The sequence below is a fragment of the Bombus terrestris genome, chromosome 10, assembly GCF_910591885.1.
Source record: "Bombus terrestris chromosome 10, iyBomTerr1.2, whole genome shotgun sequence".
Taxonomy (NCBI): domain Eukaryota; kingdom Metazoa; phylum Arthropoda; class Insecta; order Hymenoptera; family Apidae; genus Bombus; species Bombus terrestris.
In genome coordinates this window covers 498,477-521,821 of record NC_063278.1, presented here as the reverse complement: position 1 = coordinate 521,821, position 23,345 = coordinate 498,477, and the positions used below count along the sequence as shown (strand labels likewise).

The following is a 23,345-nucleotide window of genomic DNA, read 5'->3' as shown; positions in this document are numbered from 1 at the left end:
AATCTGTACAATGGGAAGTTTTATCGCTTGAAAGAATTATTGGAATTAATTGCACCAATACAACGATACGATAACCAAAATATAACAACTTTTACACGCTAAACAATCCGTAACTTTGAAATTAATGGTTGTTGAAGAATATTTTAATAAATATATTAAAACTTGTTTGCTTGTTTTCACGAGTACTACTGCATGCTCCTAGATAAAGTCTGCCACGAATTTTTCTATAATCACCTCGTAGACTGGAAACAACTAATCGCAAATAAACCTAATCTTCCGCCAATAATATTCCGAAATATAGCTAAATCAGTCGTTATATAGTTTTACATATAGTTAATCAGTAACGAATAGCAAAGAACTAATACGAGTCTACAGTTTATCGCTTCCTTGTGTACCGGGATTGAACGAAGGCTAGATATTCCGAAGATTGATAACAGTGAAGTGCTATTATTTTCCAAATTTCAAGACAATCGGCCACTTGTTTACTGTAGATATAACAAATTACGGAAAAATACAAATATCGCGTTTTCAACTAAACGATAATTTAGTTAATTAATCTACTACATTTTACTATGTCTACTTGATACAGAAAATTTTCATACGTATAAACGCTGAATTTTACATTATGCAGGTATTATAATAAGATTATAAAAATATTATAATAAGATATACAATTTAACGATATTTACCTTTAGAATTTACCTTTAGAAGACGGAATTGCATTCTATAATTCTAATTCAATTTCACGGAATCCATATTTAATACGGTAATATAATACGCGATACATAAACGAGATATGAAATTGGCTAATATCTAAATACGTATATAAAAGTATAAAATTATTCGTATATATCATGTATATACGACGAAAGCCTATACTATTAATCGGTATAATTAATCGGTAAATTGTTATACAAGCCAATACAGATATTGAATTTAAGTGGTGGCCAGGTGGAATGGAGGGGAGATGGAGGATTATTCAGCGGGTATTTTTGCTACACCATTAAAAAACGTTAAGAAACACGATAAGAACCACTGGAACAAATGTTGTATTACTCTGTCAAGATCTGCGTGGTTTTGTAAGCAACAATTTTATTTGGAAATCCGCAAAGGATAAAGATAAACGCGGCGCTCGTTTTGGCCCAAAGTACAAAATCGCTGGACGAGGTAGCCGTTCAAGAAACGTATGGAAAGATGTTTCATAACAATTGGACTGTTGGCCGGCAGAGAGTCATGGCACAGTACATTCGTGAGTTCATTGCACCGGCTAGGCTGTTGTTGCAACATTTTATAATTACGCCGTAGCTACGCCACCGTTACCGTTCTGCGAGTAAGTACCTGGCAAAAATAGACGATACCATTGGGGGACATTCGACACACTGTGCTGCCGAGAATTGGCCAATCGTCGATCTGCGCAAACACGATCATTTTTCTCGCTGCGAACCGATGCGAAACGACTTGCAACTTGCAACGTGCCGCGCTGCAAGGACTTGGACACTTATCAAGGGCGTTCGTGTTCATCGTGATGATAGAAATGTTGTTTCATGTCGACTCGAGAGTAGGATGTCAGTTTCAATGTTTCAATGTTTCAATGTTTCAATGTTTCAATGTTTCAATGTTTCAATGTTTCAATGTCGATTGAAAATCGTGTTATCTCGCGGAAGAATAAGAAGAAACGATCGTACTGGAAAACAGGTAAACGAGACAGCGCGTGTTGTCTTGTTGGTCGATTTCAATGAAGAACGATTATATAGATTATATAGATTCGGGTAAAGCGTTAGGGAACCAGTTTGTCAACCAGGAGTCAATATACGAGAGAAGACTTGAGAATCGATAAACGACTTTCGCCATCGTCGTGGATACCAGCTCATCGTACGAGTTTCTAAGAGTGTTCGAATACCTTGGCAAGCCATCGTATCCTACCTACAACTACCAATTAAGAGTTCAAATCCGAGACGTTGACCCCGATCATAACATGTACCTTGTTTTTGCCCTATTTTATTTGCGTTTCCATCCATACGAAATACTATCTTTGATACCTGGTACCCATAGAGGAGACATCCTCGTCAAGATAGATCTCGTTAAACGAGGTCTATTGTCCGTAGCGGTACGGCGCATTCGTAAGGAGTACAGCAACATCTGACATTACGGCTGGATGAACCTGCGCGCATTAATTCACGAAGCGTCAGAGAAAGGGCGAAGTGAGAGGGCAAGAGAAAGAGAGAGGTTTTTCGTACGGGTTGCGCCACGATTATACAGTTAAACGTTAAGCTAACGGTCGTGCTTAGAATTTCGGGCATTTCGAGACGGCGAATAGACACGCACGCGTCACACTCAACACTTTTACACCTTGACATTCGGCCGACTCATAGAGAAAATTGTGTCAAACTCGCACCACTCGTCACTTCCTCGACCTAAATCCAACGACGGCCGATTAGTAAGCTCCGAACGAAGCGAGAAATGAAAAGTTGATAGCGGTTATTGTACACGAAACGATTGAGTCATGAATTCCAAAACAGTGCAAGTCCACTTTTTCACGCCACATACGTATGTGCGTGTACGAAGGTTACAGGCCAAGAACGCATAAAGCGGATTGTTTTACTTTTTACAGACAATTTTTAAATTTAAAGCGTTGTCGAAATTCAATAAATGCGATCCAATGTTAGGAAGATTGCCTTTTTACTTACTTTCGCAGCCAAACATATGTTTTTTTCTTTTCCTTTCCAAAATCTTCATGATATTTCTAGTGATAATATTAAAATTCGCTTCAGCCTGATGGCCCAGTAATTGAAATTGGTTTTACATAGACTACAAACATAAATCATTACGGAAGCGCACTCAACTCAAACACGCAAATACGTAAAACTACGATAGCATACTTTACGAATTTTTTCTAACTAGGTATCGCAAATATTTGCGATAAATCAGTTGCAACTTGTACAGTTATATTATCACACATGCCGAATATTATTATTTCGTATTATTCCGTATCAAATGTAATCGCGAGAATTGCATCTTATTACAGCGTTAACGAAGCTTCGTACAACTCACGTAACATATTCATAAAGGTTTCCTATAAATGGAATAGGCATTGAAACCTATATAAAAAAGAAAAATGATCGAAAAATCTTTCCCTCGATTACAGTTATCATTTTTCTACATTTATATAGAATCATTGGCAAACTATAATCAACAAAGGGAAAACCGAACCTCTAATGTACTACCAATCTGCGGTTGAGGTGAAACTATGTATTTGTAAAACAGTAAAATCAGACGAAAGATATGCACAAAAGAATCGAGATGCGACGCTAATAAACTTACGGTTTGTATTATAACTACGGAGAAACGTGATAAGTCACCATTTACCATTTTAGCAGCGGCAAGTTTTAAACTCCATCTACAAAATTTTTCCTATTGGAATTGATTCCAATTTGATTTCCTATTTTCCTTGGTTTCAAAATTATACATGTATTTTCCCGTTGCCTGCTGTAATTTTAAACATATTCACCGTCATATCATAATTAGTAAATTAAAATATTACTTCCTTAAATTGATAGTTATATCAATTTCACTCTTTTCTTACTTTTGCTATTTTTGAAAATCTCGCTTCTTCCTCTCCTTTCCGTTCCAGAAAAACACCTCTTCTTTCCATTCTCAAATATGTCATATTAAGATAATATACTCGTTTCGATAAATATGGTAATATTTTATTTTTATATTTAATGGTCATATTTTAAAATGAAGAAACAAACGACCCATCTACTTATTAGGTTCTTCCTAACCTTCAAATGAAATAACCGTACCCAAACTTTTGGCCGAATATATTTCATCTTTTATTTCCATGTTGACTTTCTATTTCGTTCGATTAAATAACGAGAATGTCGAAACGTTATAGTTGAACAGCTTCGAGTATAACTCAGCGAGTCGAAAAGTCGAATAGATTCGCCATTGAAGCATAGGAGATAGTAACGATGTCACGATTTCGCACGATCTCCTTTTTTTCTTTCTTTCGTTTTAGACTGGCCGAAGAAAAAGAGCGCGTGGCCAGTGGTGTGTGCCGAGGCATAACACACTGCAGTCCCCGGTAGCATTACTACAATACATTTACTATTCCGTTCCGCTCGTGTATTTTTCCGAAACCTTATTCTTGTAGGAGCGTTGTTGGCTCGCGGCGAGGAACGCTCGTCGACCGTAGAAAAATTAACAATGTCGTATCCGCGTAATTAATTAACGTACCGAGTAAATTTGTGCAAGGGACATTATCCAATCCCGCCTAAAAAAACGATACGACGAATGCATTCTGGCAAGACGAAACGAAAGGTATGAGCGTTCTTTTACTCTTTCGCCGATCTTTCGCCGATCTTTCGCCGATCTTTCGCCGATCTTTCGCCGATCTTTCGCCGCTCTTTTGCCGCGTTTGCAAGTGCTGTGAAAATCCTATACAATTGGTTTTAAGCGGTTTGGGTTTGGGGCGAGACAAGAAGCTCGTATACACATATTGTTCATATAAATAGACACGCGATTGATAAGAAAAAAGTGAATTCAAAATAAATGTCTAAAGCATTCTCTATAGGATTGGATGCACGTATAAATGAATCCTGTCTTTATCAAAATCTCATCTACTATACTATATATATAGAACTATAGGTTAACTATAGGTTAACCATATTTAGCTATTTAAACTACTTAAATACAGTAGTACAAGTTCAACGTTGAAAAACAAACGTTTCTGTGCTCGATAACGTTGAAGAAATTTCTAAAACGCGAGTGATAGTACAGCTTTTTTATAAACAGATTTTTATAAAGCCGAGTTTTATAAAATATGTTAAATATTTTATAAAGTAAGTCCCTAGAAGAAATGTCTTACTCTAAAATTATGCATGTCGATAAAATAAATTTAGCTTGAGAAGAATATTTCGAAAATTTCTTATTGTAAATTTCTTGTAACAAATCGTGCTAGTCGTTAAATCTGCGGGATTACATTGCTGAACCACCTCTCAGAGCATCTTCCAATCTTTGCGGAGAAACTGTCGAGCGATATTTCGGTGAAACTCGTTCCGCTAATTGCGGAACAAAGGCCGAGGCGAACGCGGAAGCGGCGCATCGAACAATTACGGTGAACAGAGGGTTGAAAAGCCGTCAATCGTTCCTTCTTTGACTTCCTGGTCCAAAAAGAACCCCCCGTAGCTCGGGCAGATTCGGCTAGCCCCGCAATTCTGTGCCTCACCACAAAACTACGTAAACTGTCCAGCGTAGCGCAGTGGCAGTAAACAATACGTATTCTTCGACTATCCAGGTAAGGCAGGTAAACGAACCACGAAACTACCGGTGCACCTGAATTTCGTAACCGAGTCTAATTTAAAGGTGTCACCCTTCACGGAAGTTCGGTAATGTGCACGCTTTAAAAACCTTCTTACGATTCCAACGTAACCCCGGTAACTCCGGCTACTGCATAGCTAGTTGGAAAATAGCTGTTTCGACGATGTAGCCGTAACCAAACAGGACAACGAAATGTTTGACAACTTCGAACGAACTGTACACACTAAATTACTTATCTTAATATAGCTGTTTTATAAGCGCTATTAAATTGCTCTATGACCAAGTAAATATTTTCGAGTATAAATGGGAAAAATCGAGGTACAACGCTTAACACTTTACTTTTCTAATGATGAATTGTAACAACGGCAAGTCAGAAGGCGAGAAAAGCCTAGGACTTCGTTATGAGTCTTTGGACTAAGACCTTGCGCTACATATATATATATATATATATATATATATATATATGTACGTACGTTGAAAGACAAAATATCACATGATTTTACTTTTTAACGTACAATGTGTTATATTTATTATTTACGGTACACGCGTGCTTCCAGCGCCGTGATAGATGCCGCCGAACGATTCAGACCAATATGGCAGCGTGATTCGTGGGCTGCGAGTATCGAATACAAAGGAAAAAGAGGAAAAAGAGGAAGAAGAGAAGGAAGATGGACAACGCACGTATCGTTCGTGGAGACCGAAGATCGCGGAGATTCTTTGATCTTACTTCCACCTTCCGATTGGTGGTAAGTGGCAAGTGGCAAGTGGCAACCGTGTCAGAGCTCGTCACACTCCGTAGACCGGCCTAACCGGACCAACTCGACGATTCGCCTAAACATAGCAACGAATCCCCTTCGCTTTTACTTTACCGCGAAACACGCTGAAAAGCCCGAGCCGCTCGAACCATTTTTCTCATCTTTTCTCATTTCTCACTGAACGTGTACGCGCGCCTCGCACGCTAAACCCCATTGTCCACGAAGCGTCGCTTCGTACTAGCGTAAGCGTTGTCTATTAGCAGAGTTGGGCAAATCTTATTCGAATAACGAATAAATTCTCAAGATATGTTCGCGAATAAGGAATAGCGACTTTATTAGACGAAAAATTATTCGTTACTCGCGAATAAATCGTCATTCGATTTCAGCACTAATTACAAATAAAATGGCAAAACGGGAAACTAAATTGTTGCACAGCCAGCCAGGCGATGAGATGCCGACGCTGCGCCGACTCGAAGCTAAAACGTCCCCGTGGCGTTCTGCTTCCCGGCGTGATACGATTGACGATCTGCAAGCGACCGCTTTGTCTTTGTATTTAAGTAAACGTTCCAACGATGATTTCCATGCATTGCTACTACTCTCTACTCTCTACTCTCTACTCTCTACGTACAATATTCGAAAACATATTCGAACAAGTCTTTATCCGTTATTCTCGAACAACTTCGTTTATCCGCAGTTTTCATTCGAGCAATTATTTGTTCGCAATGTTATTCGATTTTGTCTGCAAAGCGTACAGTAAGATACATTTTGCCTCGTTATTAAAATCGTTTGAATATAATTGCACGTCTCGCTACTGGCAATGTTAACGCCGGTCGTCATGACTCACGACGAAAACGCGTAGCGACGAATATGGTTCACCACTGTTTCGTGGATAGTTGCACTTTACTTTATAACGCCCGCTGCATGGAAACCTACTGGTTGGCATCAAAGCGTCTAATATCTGTCTATAAAGCCCACAACGTTTCGTGGTTAACAAACGTTCGTTAACAGAAGATGGCTATGATATTGCAGAGCACTGTGATACCATTCGTTACTACGTATAAACAGTTGGATGTAAATTTGTACGTTTTACGTTTTTAAATTTACGAAAATGATAAAAGTAAGCAACGATTTTTAAATATTTGCGGCAAGTGCAAATAACTATTGTACATTGCGTTAATAGGGCTCGAACATCTGATATTGATACTTATAATCATCCTAATTCTACACCTTGGTTCGTTGTTTTGCTTTCTCTTTCGGGAGTGGCATGCTCTAGTTCGCCTGGCCACGAAATCGTCCATCCGTCAATACGGTACGTCCTCCAGCTCTTATTGCTCGACTTCAATTTTATTTCACGTGATTCAAGCGCAAAGTATATTGAACCAAATCGGTGACAAGTCAAGCGGATCGTTAAATGAACATAAATAAACCGAACATATCAAAAACAGTAAATATATTTTGTACACCTATCACAGTGATTATATGAAATTACAAGTAATTATCACATGTATAAATAGTTATAAATACGCAGTGGAAAAACCTTGTATATATCGTATAACCATTTCAAAAATATTATATCATTTATTCCGAAAATAACGTTTCATTCAACGCCCTGATCATTTTTCTGCTGAGTACATCTCATCGATAAATAAATAATTTTTCCTTTGCACCTTACATGTTAACGAACATATGCTATATAAAAAAAAAAATTCCCTATACTTCGACAACATACAGCGAAACTAATAATAATATACAATTAAACTTATTATTAGAAATAAATCTATATCAAATATCCTTATTATAAATTCCTCCAACACTGTCATGGCGATCTATTTTGTGCAAACGAGTTTGTAATATGAATCTTAATAAGAAAAAAGAAAAAAGAAAAAAAAAAGATAGAAGAGAATTCACTACTTTCACATCCAGGTACATTACACGGTCTTCGATTGAACGAGTATCTAACTCGCACCCACTCCACGTTTAAACATTCTAGGGAGGTTCGACGAATCGTAATTATTCAATCTCAACGACGAAACGACGTTTCCCACCTATATAAGTAAAAGTTACCATTTTGGCATTAAGCAATTTAAGAATAATATTCCTTAATTTCTGCAAGCAAAGACGCTTCGGTCGATTCGTTTATTTCTACGAATCTTTTATTTCCCCTGCTAAAGTAATAAATATCACCAGTGTAAATATCAAACCACAAAGCATGAATGTGCAAATCATGCCTCTCAAGCCGTTTCTTTAAAAACCCATAAGAAGCTATGTTTTGTAACTGTTGTAGAGTATTTATCTGAAATTAAAATACATGTATTTGTTTAAAATAGACTTCAATTTAAATTTATTAATTACAGAAATGATCGTTTATATAGATATATATATATATTCTTCTTCTTCTTGTTCTTCTTCTTCTTCTTCTTCTTCTTTTAAGTTAAGGGAATTAATAAAAATATATTAATATATATATGTATATATATATATATATATATATATATACAGTGAAAATTTTATCCGATTTATTCTGTTTTAACGGGTGTTTGGCCAATTATGCGATGATAAATGCATCTATACTAACTTGAGATAACTTATCCTCTATAGCAAATTTATTGTCTGAGTCGATATAAGCCACAAACTTCCGTAAAGGCGTTTCAGCTTGAAATAATATCGGCTCGTGGAAGCCAACAACTTCAAGCTGTTGAAATTTCGCTAAACTGTTGCTAGCGTGTGCATACAACCATGCTCTTAACGGTGATATCCTCCTGTTCACCTACGAGGTAAAGATTATTATAAATCAGATAAATATGTGTAAAAATAGTAAAACTAACAAAGTACACACTTTCGATGCGAAATCTTCGTCCCGCAAAGCATACAGCAAATTCATAGCTTTGCAATCGCTATGGCCACAAACTATAATGTGTTTTATATTGTTTATTACAGAACCAAGTTCTAAGGCCGCTGGCTCACACATTGTTAACTCGTCTACGAAATGCTGAGAATGAGGAATAAGATTACCAGCATTTCTTACTGAAAAAACATAAAATTTGACAAAACGTTAAATTCTTCAAAAACTTAAAAAAAAAATTTGTCAAATACTTGCTCTTTGGAATATTTCACACCATGTTTCTTTAGCAAAATCAATGACACATTCAAAGAAAAAATATCTTTCAAATTAAAACATTAAAAACATTAGAAACATCACAGTAATGTTCCATTGTATTAAACTGCAACGTGAAATTGTCCGGAAAAACAAAAAAAGAAGCGACAAGTTTCATATTCGAGGAGATCAATGTCATGATAAAGTCTCGTACCGACAAACATGTCCCCAATGTTTGTTTCCGTAAATCTAGTTGGGATCATCCGGGAGTCCATGCAAGTAAAGAATACTGCCTTTGGCTGTGTAAAATAAGTAACGACAAAAATCACTCGTGCCAATAAATGTTAATATCGCACCTTACATTAGTTATGTAATTTATGCAATACATTATTTATAATACTTTTTATACTTTCATATTCTAATAGCTTTTTTACACGTTAAATTATGTTACATATACATATGTACATACGTATCTTACGTACATGTATATAGTTTTCATGCATAGCAACAGTTTGAGAAAGAATAAATGCAATAAACATTTAACACAACAATAAAACATATTAATAACAACGCGGATTTTAATATTTGATTTAATAATTTCAACTTTCAAATATTTCAATCTATTATTAAATTAATTTTTATAGGTCACGTTATATCAAAGTAATGTCTGACACATGCTTACCAGATAAAATTTTATCCACATGCATGTAAGTATGTTTCTTACGAATGATTCTTTAGTTCAAGGACATATGAAAACAAACTTGTTCTTTACCAAATATAATAGAAACATATATGAAATAAACACATATATTACTTAAATTTGATTATACTTTCTCAACATGTATACCTTTTATCACGAATGCCAAAAATAATTGCCACCGTCTTTCGCGATTTAAATATTAATATCAGACGAAACGTGAAACATCATAAAAAGAGAAATATGTCCACAAGTTATCAACAGTGACTTAGAGAAAAAAAAATTGTAACGTACTTCGGGATAATCTCGAACTCTTTGAAACTGTTTCACCATTTCTTCCCTACGGCAATTCCTATATTTCATAATTCCTTTGATTATTCTATCCATGGTAGATACAATACACACTTTGTTACGTTCTATCAACCTAAAATGGTGACAACACACGATTTCGCCACAGCCGAGCAGAAGGCGGCAATTTTAAATGTATCGCACGACTAAAAAATGAGTATAAAGATTAGTTCAAAGATTACTTAACTTATTCTACTTTTCATTTAAACACAACATTAAATTTAGATTCAATTCGATGACTTTATTTATTCGCATAATTAAAAAATACAGTCTAGTGATACACGTAAAAGCATAAGCTTTTTTTATTCCATGTTCCTTTTATTACTTCTTCATAAATACAGCTGTAAATAAATTCATACATGTTTAATATTTGTTCTTTTTAATATTTGTTCAAAAGGTAACAATCAAAATTTTATACAAAATATAACGTATAATTTAACATTATCGTTATCTAAATCGAAAGATACAATTACGGTTAGCTTGATTGTTGCAATAGCACGGTTTATATAATAAGTATATATGTACACTATTATATCAAGTAAATATAATTTAAGAAAATATATATCTTTGTAACAGGCCAGAGAGAATAATTGCTATACAGAAATAAAATACATAACATCATGGAACCAGGAAAAAGCTTAACCCAGAAAACCATGTATTATCTCTAAGAGCCAAGACAGTATTTACTATAATCGAACAACGATATATATATCCACTTAACATGATACTAATAGCGTACAATTTCATACTAACAAGAGTGTGTGTGTGTGTGTGTGTGTGTGTGTGTGTGTGTGTGTGTGTGTGTGTGTGTGTGTGTGTGTGTGTGTGTGTGTGTGTGTGTGTGTGTGTGTGTGTGTGTGTGTGTGTGTGTGTGTGTGTGTTGTATTCATTTATTAACACGTACAAGCGTAGCAAAATTTTTAAATATTCTTTCAAATTTTATATAGGATAAACTAAAAATTCAGATTCTTTTCTGAAATACAATATGATTCTTTGAAAATGACAGTATTAATAATAGTTTTATCACAAATTACATATTGAAATTATTCATTCATTAGCAAAATTATCGATTTACTTTAATTAATAAAAGAGGAAAGTTCTCATGCACCTTCATTGTGATGATTCTCTTTTAAAGTGACTCTTAGATTCAATAGTGATTAACAGCCTGGACCCGGGTGACAACGCGCCTGGGTCGAGCTGATTTCTATCTACTTAATGCCGAACTCTGACTAGCACGCTCTAATTTCTCAAAATGTTTTCGTGCATTACGAATATTGATTAATGTTGCTGCTGATGCTGAAACAGTAGGAATAATTATTTCAGTATTTATTAAAAAACGAATTAAGATACTAAATACTTACGGATAGCAGGATCCGACATAATAACCATTACATATGTATTTGATGTAAACACATCGATAAAAGCTGCAAAATTTGTATTTCTAACTTCCATACTTTGAAATTGTGCCGCTAGTTTGCTAAAAATGTATAATTTATAAATATATGTTCAAACTAGTTTATACATACACTTTCTATAGGCAAGTTACCTGCAACTAAGTTTAAACTGTTTTATTATATTAGAAACTTTTTCAAATCGATGTATATCTCTGTGATGTTGCCTTTGACAATAACTAATTACTAAAAATGTTGCCCTTTCAAATAAGAGTACTTCATCGGCATCAATAATATTTGTAAATTGTTTCAAACTCTGTTCAAGCTCTTTCACATTTGGAATCAACATATATACGATTGAAGACCATGCCCTAAACATAATAGCTTGCATGGAATTATAAAATAAAGATTGAAATCATTGTACAGTTACAAAGATATACCTATATAATGTTTCATCCCATATGCTAGTTCTAAAACAAGTACACTCAAGTGGCAAACTAAGTCTTTTCAGATCTTCTTCTCTTTCTCTAAATATCAAATCTCGTTGATCCTCTTGTACTAAATCCATCTTATGTACTAAACAGAATATCTTTGCTTCTGGACTATTTTGTAATATTGCTTCTAAGCAACTTTGATAATAATGCATGTCTTTATCTAATTCTCTGGATTCTACGTCGAAAACATAGATCAAAACCTCTACGTTCCTAAATATATTGTCACGTTGTGATGCAAAATAATTTTCCATGAATGCTTCTTGACCACCGCAATCCCAAAGATTTAACACCAAATTACCAAGGAATCGAACATGACTATGTTCTACATCAACTATTAAACATACCAGTAAATTAATAAATAATGCAGAAGATACAAATATTTGATAAAACTGTTATAAGCCAAGTATTACACACTTGTTGCTCCCAGACGACGTGTATCACGAGCAATATAATTGGCAAAGATTATGCTGCGCATGCTAGTCTTTCCTGAACCGCTCTTACCCATCAACAGAACCTAAAAAATATAGAATATTTATTATATGTAAAACTTACATACACGCACGCACGCGCGCGCGCACGAACATCTATTAACAAACGGTACAAATTAATTTAAATGGTTATGATTTTAGATAAGTACGAAATTTGAATACCTTCTTCTTCATCTTGAATTGATAATGTTATATCTAAGAATTAGTTAAAAATCGTATGCGACAGTTGATCAATTGCTGTGTCCTGCAACAAATTATTGAATAATACGATACAGTTATACAATTAAACTGTTTCCATTACACTTATGACAGGAGTACGTTCTGAACATACGTCAAATACGTGGTCAGATGTTAAATTCATAGGTTATTTTACACTGTTCGATGAATCACATAGTACAACTCTATAACCTGTAATAAACGCACACCAATTTTCTTGTCAGTTAACAAATGGCGTTAAATATCATTTACAGATACTTTATGATATCAAACACATGGGTTGTTCAGAATGAAAATAACGATCTCCTTAATAGTAAACAGTCTTATGTTATGAATTATTATAATTATGATTACCCTCTACCTCTTTTCTATGTGATTAACTTATAAGCTAAGTATGTAGCTAACTTCATACATGTTGTCATTATTCACGTATCATTGAAAGATAAGATAATTGAGCCAACTGTATTTAATAAAATGTATAATAAACAATGTATTTATTATTAATCCATATTAACACTTTTAATATTATCAAGTATTATTTCATATTTCTGTAACATTTCGCAAATTTAATCAATCTTTATCTTTTCTAAGTTTCTAAATTATTTTGTTGTTTACGTGTGTGTATACACACACACACGCACGCACGCGCGCGCGCGCGCGCGCACACACACACACACACACACATACAAATAAATAAATTATAAATTTTTAAACTTTCAGACTGTGCAGCACTGGACCTATTATAACGAACAGAAATGTAATTAATCTAACGTTATACACTTCTGAAATTATTATTTTCTTTAATATAATTGCAGTAAAAAAATCATTTATAAAAGAATTGATATCATTTTACTTATATTAATATACCTTATAAATACAACTTAATCATGCAGAAGGCTTATAATCATACTAAATGATGATTCTATATATAAATACAGAATAATAATTCTTATAAATATGAATATGTCTAACGATAAAAATCTGCAAGATTAAAATGTCATAGTATTATGTATTCAAAGTATCAAGAATAACAGAGAAAATAATAAAAAATACTTTTAAGAGAATTTTGATTTTCAAACAAGCATATTATATTATAAAACAAAACTTACATGTAAATTTACATATGATAGAACAATGTTCTTACAAATGTTTTGGAATATAAAACATGTAAGAACTTTCTCAAATATATCATAATATGATTTTTTATGTATTTGTTCCTTCTTTTCTTAAGTTACAAAAATATATTACATAGACAGGTATGATATAATCAAAGGATTCATTTTTGGACACATGTTAACAAACTACCTGCAATAGATAACGATCAATATTTATATTTACCAAAACAAAAATCAGTTAGTTTTATTATGGACTTAGAAGTATATTATTAAGTTATTAAGATGCAATTTCATACATATTAATAATGTTTATGATATCGGAACATTATATTCTTTATATAGCCTTTGTTATGCATATAATTATAAATAGTCCTCTATATATATATATATATTTATTATTGTTATTATTATTATACTCCAAGTCTTAAGTATTTAAGTTCATATTTTTTAAATTATTATTTACTTTATTTATAGTATATAGTTAATCCCTATATATGCTTCTTCCAGATAAGTAAGATACTCATTTGTCAGAAATATAAACCGAGATAATACATTTTTAACAAGCACACTTTTTAGTGACAAATATTTTAAAGAGATTTAAACATGTAATTACGATACATAAATTATCAAAATATATATTATATCTATTTTCGAAAGGAAAAGATTGAATAGTTTCGAATACGTTATAAAATTAATTTGTAAAAACATATTTAATTCATTATGTACAAACTCTGGTATAAATAAGAATAAAAATATCAATAGGTACCTACACGAAAATAGCAAATATGTAGTTTTATAATTACTAAACTACGATTTATGCACATACGAAATCTTAAGATATTTCAGCACACTCTCTTTGAATATACAAATTTCTAACTTATCTTTAAAAAGTATATAATAATCCACTGAAAGCTTTAATTTTAACAAGTAAAACCATATTGAAGTTTACAACAATATGTATTTGTTTCCATGTTGGCTAACCTGTAATTGATTTACTTACAGTCTTACCACTGTTCCAATCTATATTATTCTAAATTTCTTTTCAAATCATATACATGCATATAAATAAATATATATATATATATATATATGTATGTATGTATGTATGTATGTATGTATGTATGTATGTATGTATGTATGTATGTATGTATGTATGTATGTATGTATGTATATATATACACACACAGTCACCCGCAACGCACGCACGCATATATACATATATGTACATATACGGACTTATTCGGGTTAACCGACAATAGGTGCGGGTGAAAGTAAGTATATGCGTGTACATACTAAGTACTAATGATCAAACCTTGTAAGTGTATGAATAGAGGAATACATGGTGAAAAGGAGAGAGAAAGAAGCAAATGAAAAAGTGGAAAAGAGGGAAAGAAAGGGAAAGGAAAGGAGGGAGGTACAGAAAGAGAGGGAGTGAACGGTGTTCCAGTAGTGGAGGCGCTGTACAGTGGCAGAGGACCGCGGCAGCGGTGGTGATTCAGACTTCTTATCAACCTTGAAAAAAGTGTGGAGAAGAACAGGAAGAGATTCGTCGTCATTGGGCGTCGATTATACGTACGAAATGAGATACCATTGATAAGACTCAGAGCGCCGCGTGGTTCCGCCTCCGCCGTGCCCAAACACGGCACATTACGGACGTGTGGATAAAGCGGCGCCATATATACACGATATACAATCGTATTTTTTCTTTCGCGAGTGCGAGACGACAGAAAAAGGGAGGAGTGAAAACACTCCGAGAACGAAAGAGCAATCGCGACACTAAAGAACATCCCAGACACGGAGAACGGTGGAAAGTGAGAACAAGAGAAGGAGGGAGGGAGAGAGAGAGAGAGAGAGAGAGAGAAAGAAAGGAAGAGGGAGGGTGAGAGGGAGAGAGAACTAGAGATCCGTGGATGCGGCGCGGTGTCTGCTCCCGTGCGTGCGTGAATCACGCTTTGGAGGTGCCTGTCTATCCCTCGTCTTCGAGCACACCCTATACTCACGACATTGACTCGTTCGAAGACGCCGCTATTCTTCAAAATCGAATACCTTTCACAAGTACCCGAAACTGTCATCCACGAGGAGAGGCATTTTTCTTTCGTTTTGTCCCCTGTTCTTTACCGGTTACCAAGACTATATCCGTATCTGTGATATAGAGCCGGTAATTTCAAACATCATTTCGATAACATCTGCTAAGTTCAAGAAAGCAAATTCTTTTATCTATAACGAAAGTGAATGGATCTTCAAGTCTCATGTTTTCAACAAACAACTTGGTGTTTTTGTCAACATAAAGAATTCTCTGTATACTGTGATTCAAACCTTTAGTCTTTTAGGATTTATATAACGTAAGAACGACTAGGATCTCCGAGGCAGGGGCTAATAGTATTACACAAATCTTTGAACAAAATTATAGAAACGCAGCAACGTAAGGTAGATTGGCAACAAAGGGACAAAAGTAGAAACAACATGTCAGATGAAGAAGACAAACCCCCTGCACCTCCTGTGCGACTTACATCAAATAGGTAATTACATATTCTATGCTATATTATTATATTGTTATAATTTATTAGTACAGAAAAATTTCTCAATGAAAGAATGTATCATTTAATATTAGATATTTTAATATATATTCAGTAACAAATGTGCCTAATATTTCAGTCTGTAGTTCTGTACATTTCTATGTAATACAATAGATGTAATATTAGAACGCTGTTCTGTAACACTAAAAGCTGATAAGTTTGTCACACTTTGAATTTTTATTATTTTCTTTACAATAAGTAAATGTCTACATCTTCCAAAAATAGGATAACAGACACTAATCTAGTAGTTGCTAAAAATAAAATCCTACAGTTCAGACACGATGACATTCTGATGTGGGAGACCATCCTTTTAAATCTTTATATGCAGTCTTACTAACAAACGTGTATATATATATATACACGTTATATATATATATATATATATATATGTATTATACGTGTGAAACATATAATTTTTATATTAATTTTGTACATATTTTGAATGTATTAGACATAAAAACTGTTATAACGAATGTAAAAGTTAGTTATATATTTATATGTTCTATAAATAATAGCTTACTATTTATAAATAATAAAATATATATTAAAGTAAACAATATAACATTTAATCTACAAATTTTATTTATGTATAATTTATGTATATAGAAGTGAATGTATAACTGTAAGATTATTTTGTCCCATTTGATATCATTAGTTAGATAATGATAGATTAAACATGTTTCAGAGGTGAATCAACACCTAATTTACCAGTGGATATGCGTCCACTACCTAAGGAACCTGATTCTGATGAACGTAAGAAGAAAACATTGAAAAGCAAAATGAAGGTAAAGGAAAATAAGGATAAACCCAACATCAGTTATCCCACCAATTTTGAACATACTGTACATGTTGGATTTGACGCTGTTACTGGTGAATTTACGGTAAGTCAGTTCACTATTTGCAATTTGTTACTATTGTTCAAGATGCACTCGCTTTCCGCTTTGCTACTATATAATGGTACGGAGTATCCAAATAGACATTACATAGTAACTCTTTATCACATTACATTACTGGTTACATAAATTCTCCAAGATCCCTTCTGATATAGCAAGAAAAAAAGAACTAATTCTTGGATATGAAACATCTCTGATTGAATTTTTATTTGTTGTTTTCATCAATGGAACATTATTAAATTGATATTTATTAATAGGTAACATTTAGCAATCGCTTTGCAATTTTCATTGGCTTATTCATGTATTAATATATTGCATAATAAATGATAATAAGAATATGTGGAAATAAAATAAGTTACAGTACTACAACCTGGATAGAATTTAATTTACTTTGTAGTGCAATTTTTATTATATTTCAATAAATTAAAATTGTGCGTGCGTGCGTGCGTGTGCGAATGTGTGATAAATGAATATATATATATATATATATATATATATATATATATATGTGAAGAATAATTCATTTGTGAAACGTGGGTCATTGTAAGAGCAACTAGTAATGTATTATTAAATATTAATGCAAACAATTTTCTTTGTCTAAAAAGTATATCTCAAATGGATCTTTCGTACCGAAAAAAGAAATAAATTTTCATCACTTGTTCACATGTGTATGGACATTGTGGAAAAGTAATTTGGTAATTTGTCTGATGCTTCTTATACCTATTATTTTTTCACATGAAAAACTAACTAGACACGTATTTCTTTCAAGCTGCCATTAAAAGTAAGTAATTTAAAATGACCGCAAAAGTAGTTTGTTTATACTCCTTCTTATTATACATACACTTAATTTAACTGTTTGTTTTTGTTGCAATTAACAGGATTAAGTTGTTATATTTTATTTCAAAATTTAGAGTTTATCATAGATTAGAAGCATATAGCTGCTTTAGTAGATTTATAGATGCTTTAGTCAACGTTGCATTTAATATTATTGCTTTCTTGCAGAATGAATTTTAACATTGGTTTGAGTGCTTACAATCTTACTATTTATTCAACAACTGTAACAATTGGAGTCTTAAATATTTTATATTTGCACGATGTTCTCTTAGTTTTCAGAACTTTGAGAATTATACTTTTGTAAATATTATATCCTAACCTATCAGTTACATCTTCTTTAAAGTTTTGTACGAGTAAGACTATTAATGATTACTTTGAAACATAACTTTTGTTCTTAGGGGATGCCAGAAGCATGGGCAAGGTTGCTTATGTCTAGTAATATTAGTAAACAAGAACAGAAGAAAAATCCGCAAGCTGTATTGGATGTTTTGAACTGGTATGACAGTAGCAGTAAAGAAACAAAAGGTTCCAAATATATGACAACTACAAAAATGGTTGGGGTGGTTGGTAAGTTAATAATATTTGCATAATGATTAATCTATAATATTGTTATTATCATATGCCAGTTATATATACATTAACGAATGAAGCACAGGAAATTTTATGTGTAGCTCCTATTGAGAGGGCGAGTAGCCCCAGAAGCATGGTGGGTATAGGTGTTGGGACAGGAGGAGGAGGAAATATTCGTGGCCAAGCAATGTCACAAGCTTCTGGAAGTTCTCATTCTCAACATTCACTCAGCAGGTAAGCCTCATATGCTTCCAAGTCTCTTTCTCTTCCTATTTTTGTACTTACTCTGTATATATTTAAATATCCACTGAGAAATGATAAAATTATAGAGTAAGTAGCAGTAGTCCAAGTAGTACACCAACGGATGCTTGCGCGACTAGTTCCGAACAGGAAGATGAACCGCCACCACCACCGATTTCTGCTAGGCCCGAACGTACGAAATCGATCGTAAGTAATGACTGTCTGCAAATTGTCAAAAATTAGAATTATTTTTCTATATTTGAGTGTTGTGAGTACTAAAGTAAAAAGTTAAACACTTTGTAATAGTATACAAAGCCAATAGAAGAAGAACCACCGCCTCCATTAACTACCACGTTAGGATCACCCCAACGAAATGGAACGCCGCAACAGCCACATCAATCACAACTGGATAGAAATAAAAATCAAGCGACTCCTACGTCAACGACAACCGATCAAACAAGACCAGCGCAAAGTGATAAAGCTAGAAAGAAAAAAATGTCAGATGATGAAATATTAGAAAAATTAAGAACAATCGTAAGTGTAGGTGATCCAAATAGGAAATATACGAAAATGGAAAAAATAGGACAGGGGTAAGTTATATAATATAAAATAATATAAAATGTAAATATTCTCTTATGGAATTTTTTTGCACATTTATATATTTTTAATATTATCTTCTAGTGCTTCGGGAACGGTGTACACAGCAATTGAAACATCAACAGGTATGGAAGTTGCTATAAAACAAATGAATCTTTCACAACAGCCAAAGAAGGAGTTAATAATAAATGAAATATTGGTTATGCGGGAGAATAAGCATCCAAATGTTGTAAATTACTTGGATAGTTACCTCGTAGGAGAAGAATTATGGGTAGTTATGGAATATTTGCCTGGTGGTAGTTTGACAGATGTTGTAACTGAGACCTGTATGGATGAGGGTCAAATAGCAGCAGTGTGTAGAGAGGTCCTACAAGCTTTGGAGTTCCTTCATTGTAATCAAGTTATACACAGGGATATTAAGTCTGATAATATCCTGCTTGGATTAGATGGTGGAGTAAAATTAACAGATTTTGGATTTTGTGCACAAATTTCACCAGAGCAAAGCAAACGAACTACAATGGTTGGTACACCATATTGGATGGCGCCAGAAGTAGTTACAAGAAAACAGTATGGTCCAAAGGTGAATGAAAAGAAAGATACTCTACAACTATTACATTGCAATGTTTATATTGCAATTACTATATAACTATTATACTATAATATTTATAAATTATTTAAATCTTATAGGTTGATATATGGTCGTTGGGTATAATGGCTATTGAAATGATAGAAGGAGAACCACCATATTTAAATGAAAATCCATTAAGAGCATTATATTTGATCGCAACAAATGGTAAACCTGAAATCAAAGAAAAGGATAAACTGTCAGGAATTTTTCAAGACTTTTTGGATCAGTGTTTAGAGGTCGAAGTGGAGAAACGATCAGCGGCTTCAGAATTACTCAAGGTAATTCTAACAATATTTTATACTAACCTAAAATACAATTAATATGTGTTTTATATTTAAGTTTACGTAAATGGAATAAACTTTTAATAAAATTTGTACTTTTATGACAAATTGCAGCATCCTTTTCTGAAATTAGCAAGGCCACTTGCTTCCCTAACACCTTTAATAATGGCAGCGAAGGAAGCTGCTAAAGGTAATTAGAAGAGTGGTATTATGATATGATCATAAAAATATAATTTTGCAGAAAAATAATGAATCACCCTCCCAAAATGGAACGGCACAATAATTCAATAATAAATAATGAATAAACATATATAAATAAATAAATAAATATATATATATGTATGTATGTATGTATGTATGTATGTATGTATGTATGTATGTACGTACGTATATAAATATATATATATTTATGAACATATATATATATATATATATATATATATATAGGTCATAGATAGATAGATAGAACTTATCCGATACCTTGAAAAGTATCGAGAAATGGTTTCAAAGTTTTTAAATTGCTCGATTCTCGCATGTTGCGAGGAAATCAAGTTAAATCAGAAGAACCGTGAACGATCTGACGGCAGAAATCTTGTATTCCTCGATGGGTATATATTAGTTACTAAGAGTTCAACATTTTATTTAAATAGTCTTCAAAGTAAAAGATAAACTGTATGAGTGGGTTGTTGCCTGAAGAGCTCTTGTACTAATACCGAACTGTCATCGAGGATTCTCAAGCGACTGTCAGTTATTTTCTAAAAATATAAAACTAGTATTACTGACTCTAAAATTGAAGATCAGAGTTAGCTACAAACATACATTATTTATAGCAAAAACCTTATTAGATAATACCACAAAACAAATGTGAACAAGTACATAGGACCTATTCTAATATATTATTATTGTTTAACAAAAAAAATCGTAGAAGAAGAAAATTGATCTTCGTGTCAGACTTATATTTTTTGAATGAAGATAATGGAGAGCAGAGCAATATGTTTTCAGTCTTTGGTCTGTCAGTATGACGTAGATGTATAAGCGATAGCCTAACTTGTTTTAAACGTTCTCAAGAATCACGTTCTTGTCAATTGGATGTTAGTAAACTTCATTATGTTATTATATTAAACTGAAGTTTTAATAGATCTTTTAAGTATTTGGACACTGCAACTTTTGCATTATTATGTTAATTTGTATATAGTATAGGCAATTAATTTCATACATGATGAAATTTATGATCAATTTAATACACGCGATTCTTATTTAAAGCTGTTCATTTATAATTGTAGGATAAAATATAAGTACTTTTTCTCATTTGCATCGCTGACGGGACACGTTAAAATATCGACCCTGTTACTAAAGTATATTATGATGTGAGAACATCTTTCTATAGACGAATGTCTAGTTACGTGTGTTCTTCGATACAGGTCAAACATAAGTTGTCTTTAACGTGTCTTATTAAGAAGTGAACGGATGATGGACGAAATTTTAAAACAAGGTTCAGATATAGGAACATTTTGTGACACTATAAAGTGCCTGTCTTGTCATGTTTAGAGACGTGAAAAACTCGCGCTAGATTCCTTATGATCTTGAACCATCAACAGAATAATTTCATATTTTGTTTAATACAGATACAGATTGAGAAAAAATATATAAATTTATGTTGACAATGATTATATAAGACAAGGTTTCTACATATGGTTGTACTACATTAAACGTAATAATTAATGTCTTTCCTAATTATATTATATCTTAAACATATATTACTGAGAATGAAACCTTGGATACTTTTAGTTTAAGGAATACAAACTTTCGAATTTGTTACTTTTATTCTTTGCATCTTCGTTACGTATAGGAGTTTATCGTAAACTAAAGCTAAAGAACGCCACGTAAAATTATAATAGATATTGAAGAAATTAACATATTACATATGAAACAAAAAAAAAAAAAAAAAAAAGGAAAAAAAAAAAGGAAAATGCATACGTTATTTGGTAATGAACAATCGTATATGTAATAATATATTCATTATTTACTGAGTTTATTACTTTCGTAATATTAAAAAGCCTGATTAGTTTTTTATAATAATCGATAATGTCTAATTATACTTGACAGACGAAGCAGCTCAGTTTGTATTGTGCGCTTACGCCTAAATTTGGAGTTGTATGCTGAAGGGTAAATCTACTTACCTGTAAAGAATCAGGGATTATAATATATAATCGCATGGAATTTGTTTCAGTATTCTGTAAGAACGAACTCTTGCATTATTTTGTTTCAGCATCAACTTCAAATTATCTAGGAATTGTAAGCAATTATAGGAGGTATAGAAAACGAAATAATTGTGCACGTCTAGTATTAATAAATATACATTTCTGTAAAAAAAAAAAAAAAGAAAAAAAGAAAAAAAAGAAAAGAAAATGAGATTCAGGGTCAAAATTGACATTAACAACTCGATCAGAAATACTGAACGAGATCCTGCATTTTCACAAATATCTTTAGAAAAAAGAAGTAACGTCCATTTTATGTCTATTATATTACTGCGACAGTTATTAAGCATATTTCAGCTACAAGTAGTAGCTATCTATAAGATTCATTTTTATTCGTAAATCGAGGCAAGTTAGATGCAAAATTTTACTTGTCCATATTTTGAAAAATTTGTATAAAAACATATGCAAATAATAATTAGAAATATGAATATTTTGAATGAATCCTGTTGCTTATGTATAGAGAATAAATAAAAGTACAAAAGTTGTATTAATATGCCTTACTGTAATAAAAGTAAACATTATTTATAAAATTAGCAAGCAATCGTCATTAT

The 23,345-nt window shown here is 32.8% G+C and overlaps 3 protein-coding genes and 1 long non-coding RNA gene across 13 annotated transcripts; 1 reads left to right on the top strand and 3 right to left on the bottom strand.

Moving 5' to 3' along the window:
* Positions 1-7,507: 7,507 nt before the first annotated feature.
* Positions 7,508-10,327, bottom strand: LOC100649122 (beta carbonic anhydrase 1). Of its 4 annotated transcripts, XM_048409732.1 has the most exons (6): positions 10,016-10,153; positions 9,851-9,900; positions 9,383-9,467; positions 8,911-9,098; positions 8,650-8,841; positions 7,508-8,367 (listed from the first exon to the last, which is right to left on the bottom strand). In XM_048409732.1, exons 2-6 carry the CDS (start codon positions 9,869-9,871, stop codon positions 8,158-8,160), a joined length of 696 nt encoding a protein of 231 aa, XP_048265689.1. In that variant the 5' UTR covers positions 9,872-9,900; positions 10,016-10,153; the 3' UTR covers positions 7,508-8,157. The 4 variants fall into 4 exon arrangements, with proteins under 4 accessions (XP_048265689.1, XP_048265688.1, XP_048265691.1 ...); XM_048409731.1 differs by lacking the exons at positions 9,851-9,900; positions 10,016-10,153 and adding an exon at positions 10,160-10,327; XM_048409734.1 differs by lacking the exon at positions 9,383-9,467.
* Positions 10,328-10,433: 106 nt separating this feature from the next.
* LOC100651012 (ras-related GTP-binding protein A) lies at positions 10,434-15,631 on the bottom strand. Of its 6 annotated transcripts, none has more exons than XR_007225590.1 (8): positions 12,918-13,398; positions 12,749-12,830; positions 12,513-12,612; positions 12,045-12,429; positions 11,760-11,975; positions 11,575-11,690; positions 11,322-11,509; positions 10,434-10,554 (listed from the first exon to the last, which is right to left on the bottom strand). XR_007225590.1 is itself a non-coding variant. In XM_020864914.2 (8 exons), exons 3-8 carry the CDS (start codon positions 12,758-12,760, stop codon positions 11,418-11,420), a joined length of 921 nt encoding a protein of 306 aa, XP_020720573.1. In that variant the 5' UTR covers positions 12,761-12,830; positions 13,912-14,107; positions 14,688-14,865; the 3' UTR covers positions 10,599-11,417. The 6 variants fall into 6 exon arrangements, 5 of the variants coding, with proteins under 5 accessions (XP_020720573.1, XP_003398070.1, XP_048265686.1 ...); XM_020864914.2 differs by lacking the exons at positions 10,434-10,554; positions 12,918-13,398 and adding exons at positions 13,912-14,107; positions 14,688-14,865 and having other exon boundaries at positions 10,599-11,509; XM_003398022.4 differs by lacking the exon at positions 10,434-10,554 and having other exon boundaries at positions 10,599-11,509; positions 12,918-12,994; positions 13,164-13,399.
* Positions 15,632-15,936: 305 nt separating this feature from the next.
* Positions 15,937-22,918, top strand: LOC100652006 (serine/threonine-protein kinase Pak). 2 transcript variants are annotated; one of them, XM_048409726.1, is made up of 11 exons: positions 15,937-16,075; positions 16,248-16,436; positions 17,179-17,374; positions 18,156-18,167; positions 18,619-18,787; positions 18,892-19,024; positions 19,120-19,237; positions 19,337-19,620; positions 19,712-20,207; positions 20,315-20,533; positions 20,651-22,918. In XM_048409726.1, the coding sequence occupies exons 2-11, from the start codon at positions 16,381-16,383 to the stop codon at positions 20,732-20,734; spliced, it is 1,767 nt and encodes a 588-aa protein (XP_048265683.1). In that variant the 5' UTR covers positions 15,937-16,075; positions 16,248-16,380; the 3' UTR covers positions 20,735-22,918. The 2 variants fall into 2 exon arrangements, with proteins under 2 accessions (XP_048265683.1, XP_048265684.1); XM_048409727.1 differs by lacking the exon at positions 18,156-18,167 and having other exon boundaries at positions 16,031-16,436.
* LOC125385874 lies at positions 18,811-19,461 on the bottom strand. Its single transcript, XR_007225599.1, has 2 exons — positions 19,327-19,461; positions 18,811-19,252 (listed from the first exon to the last, which is right to left on the bottom strand). It is a non-coding gene; the product is annotated as an uncharacterized LOC125385874 (long non-coding RNA).
* Positions 22,919-23,345: the final 427 nt, after the last annotated feature.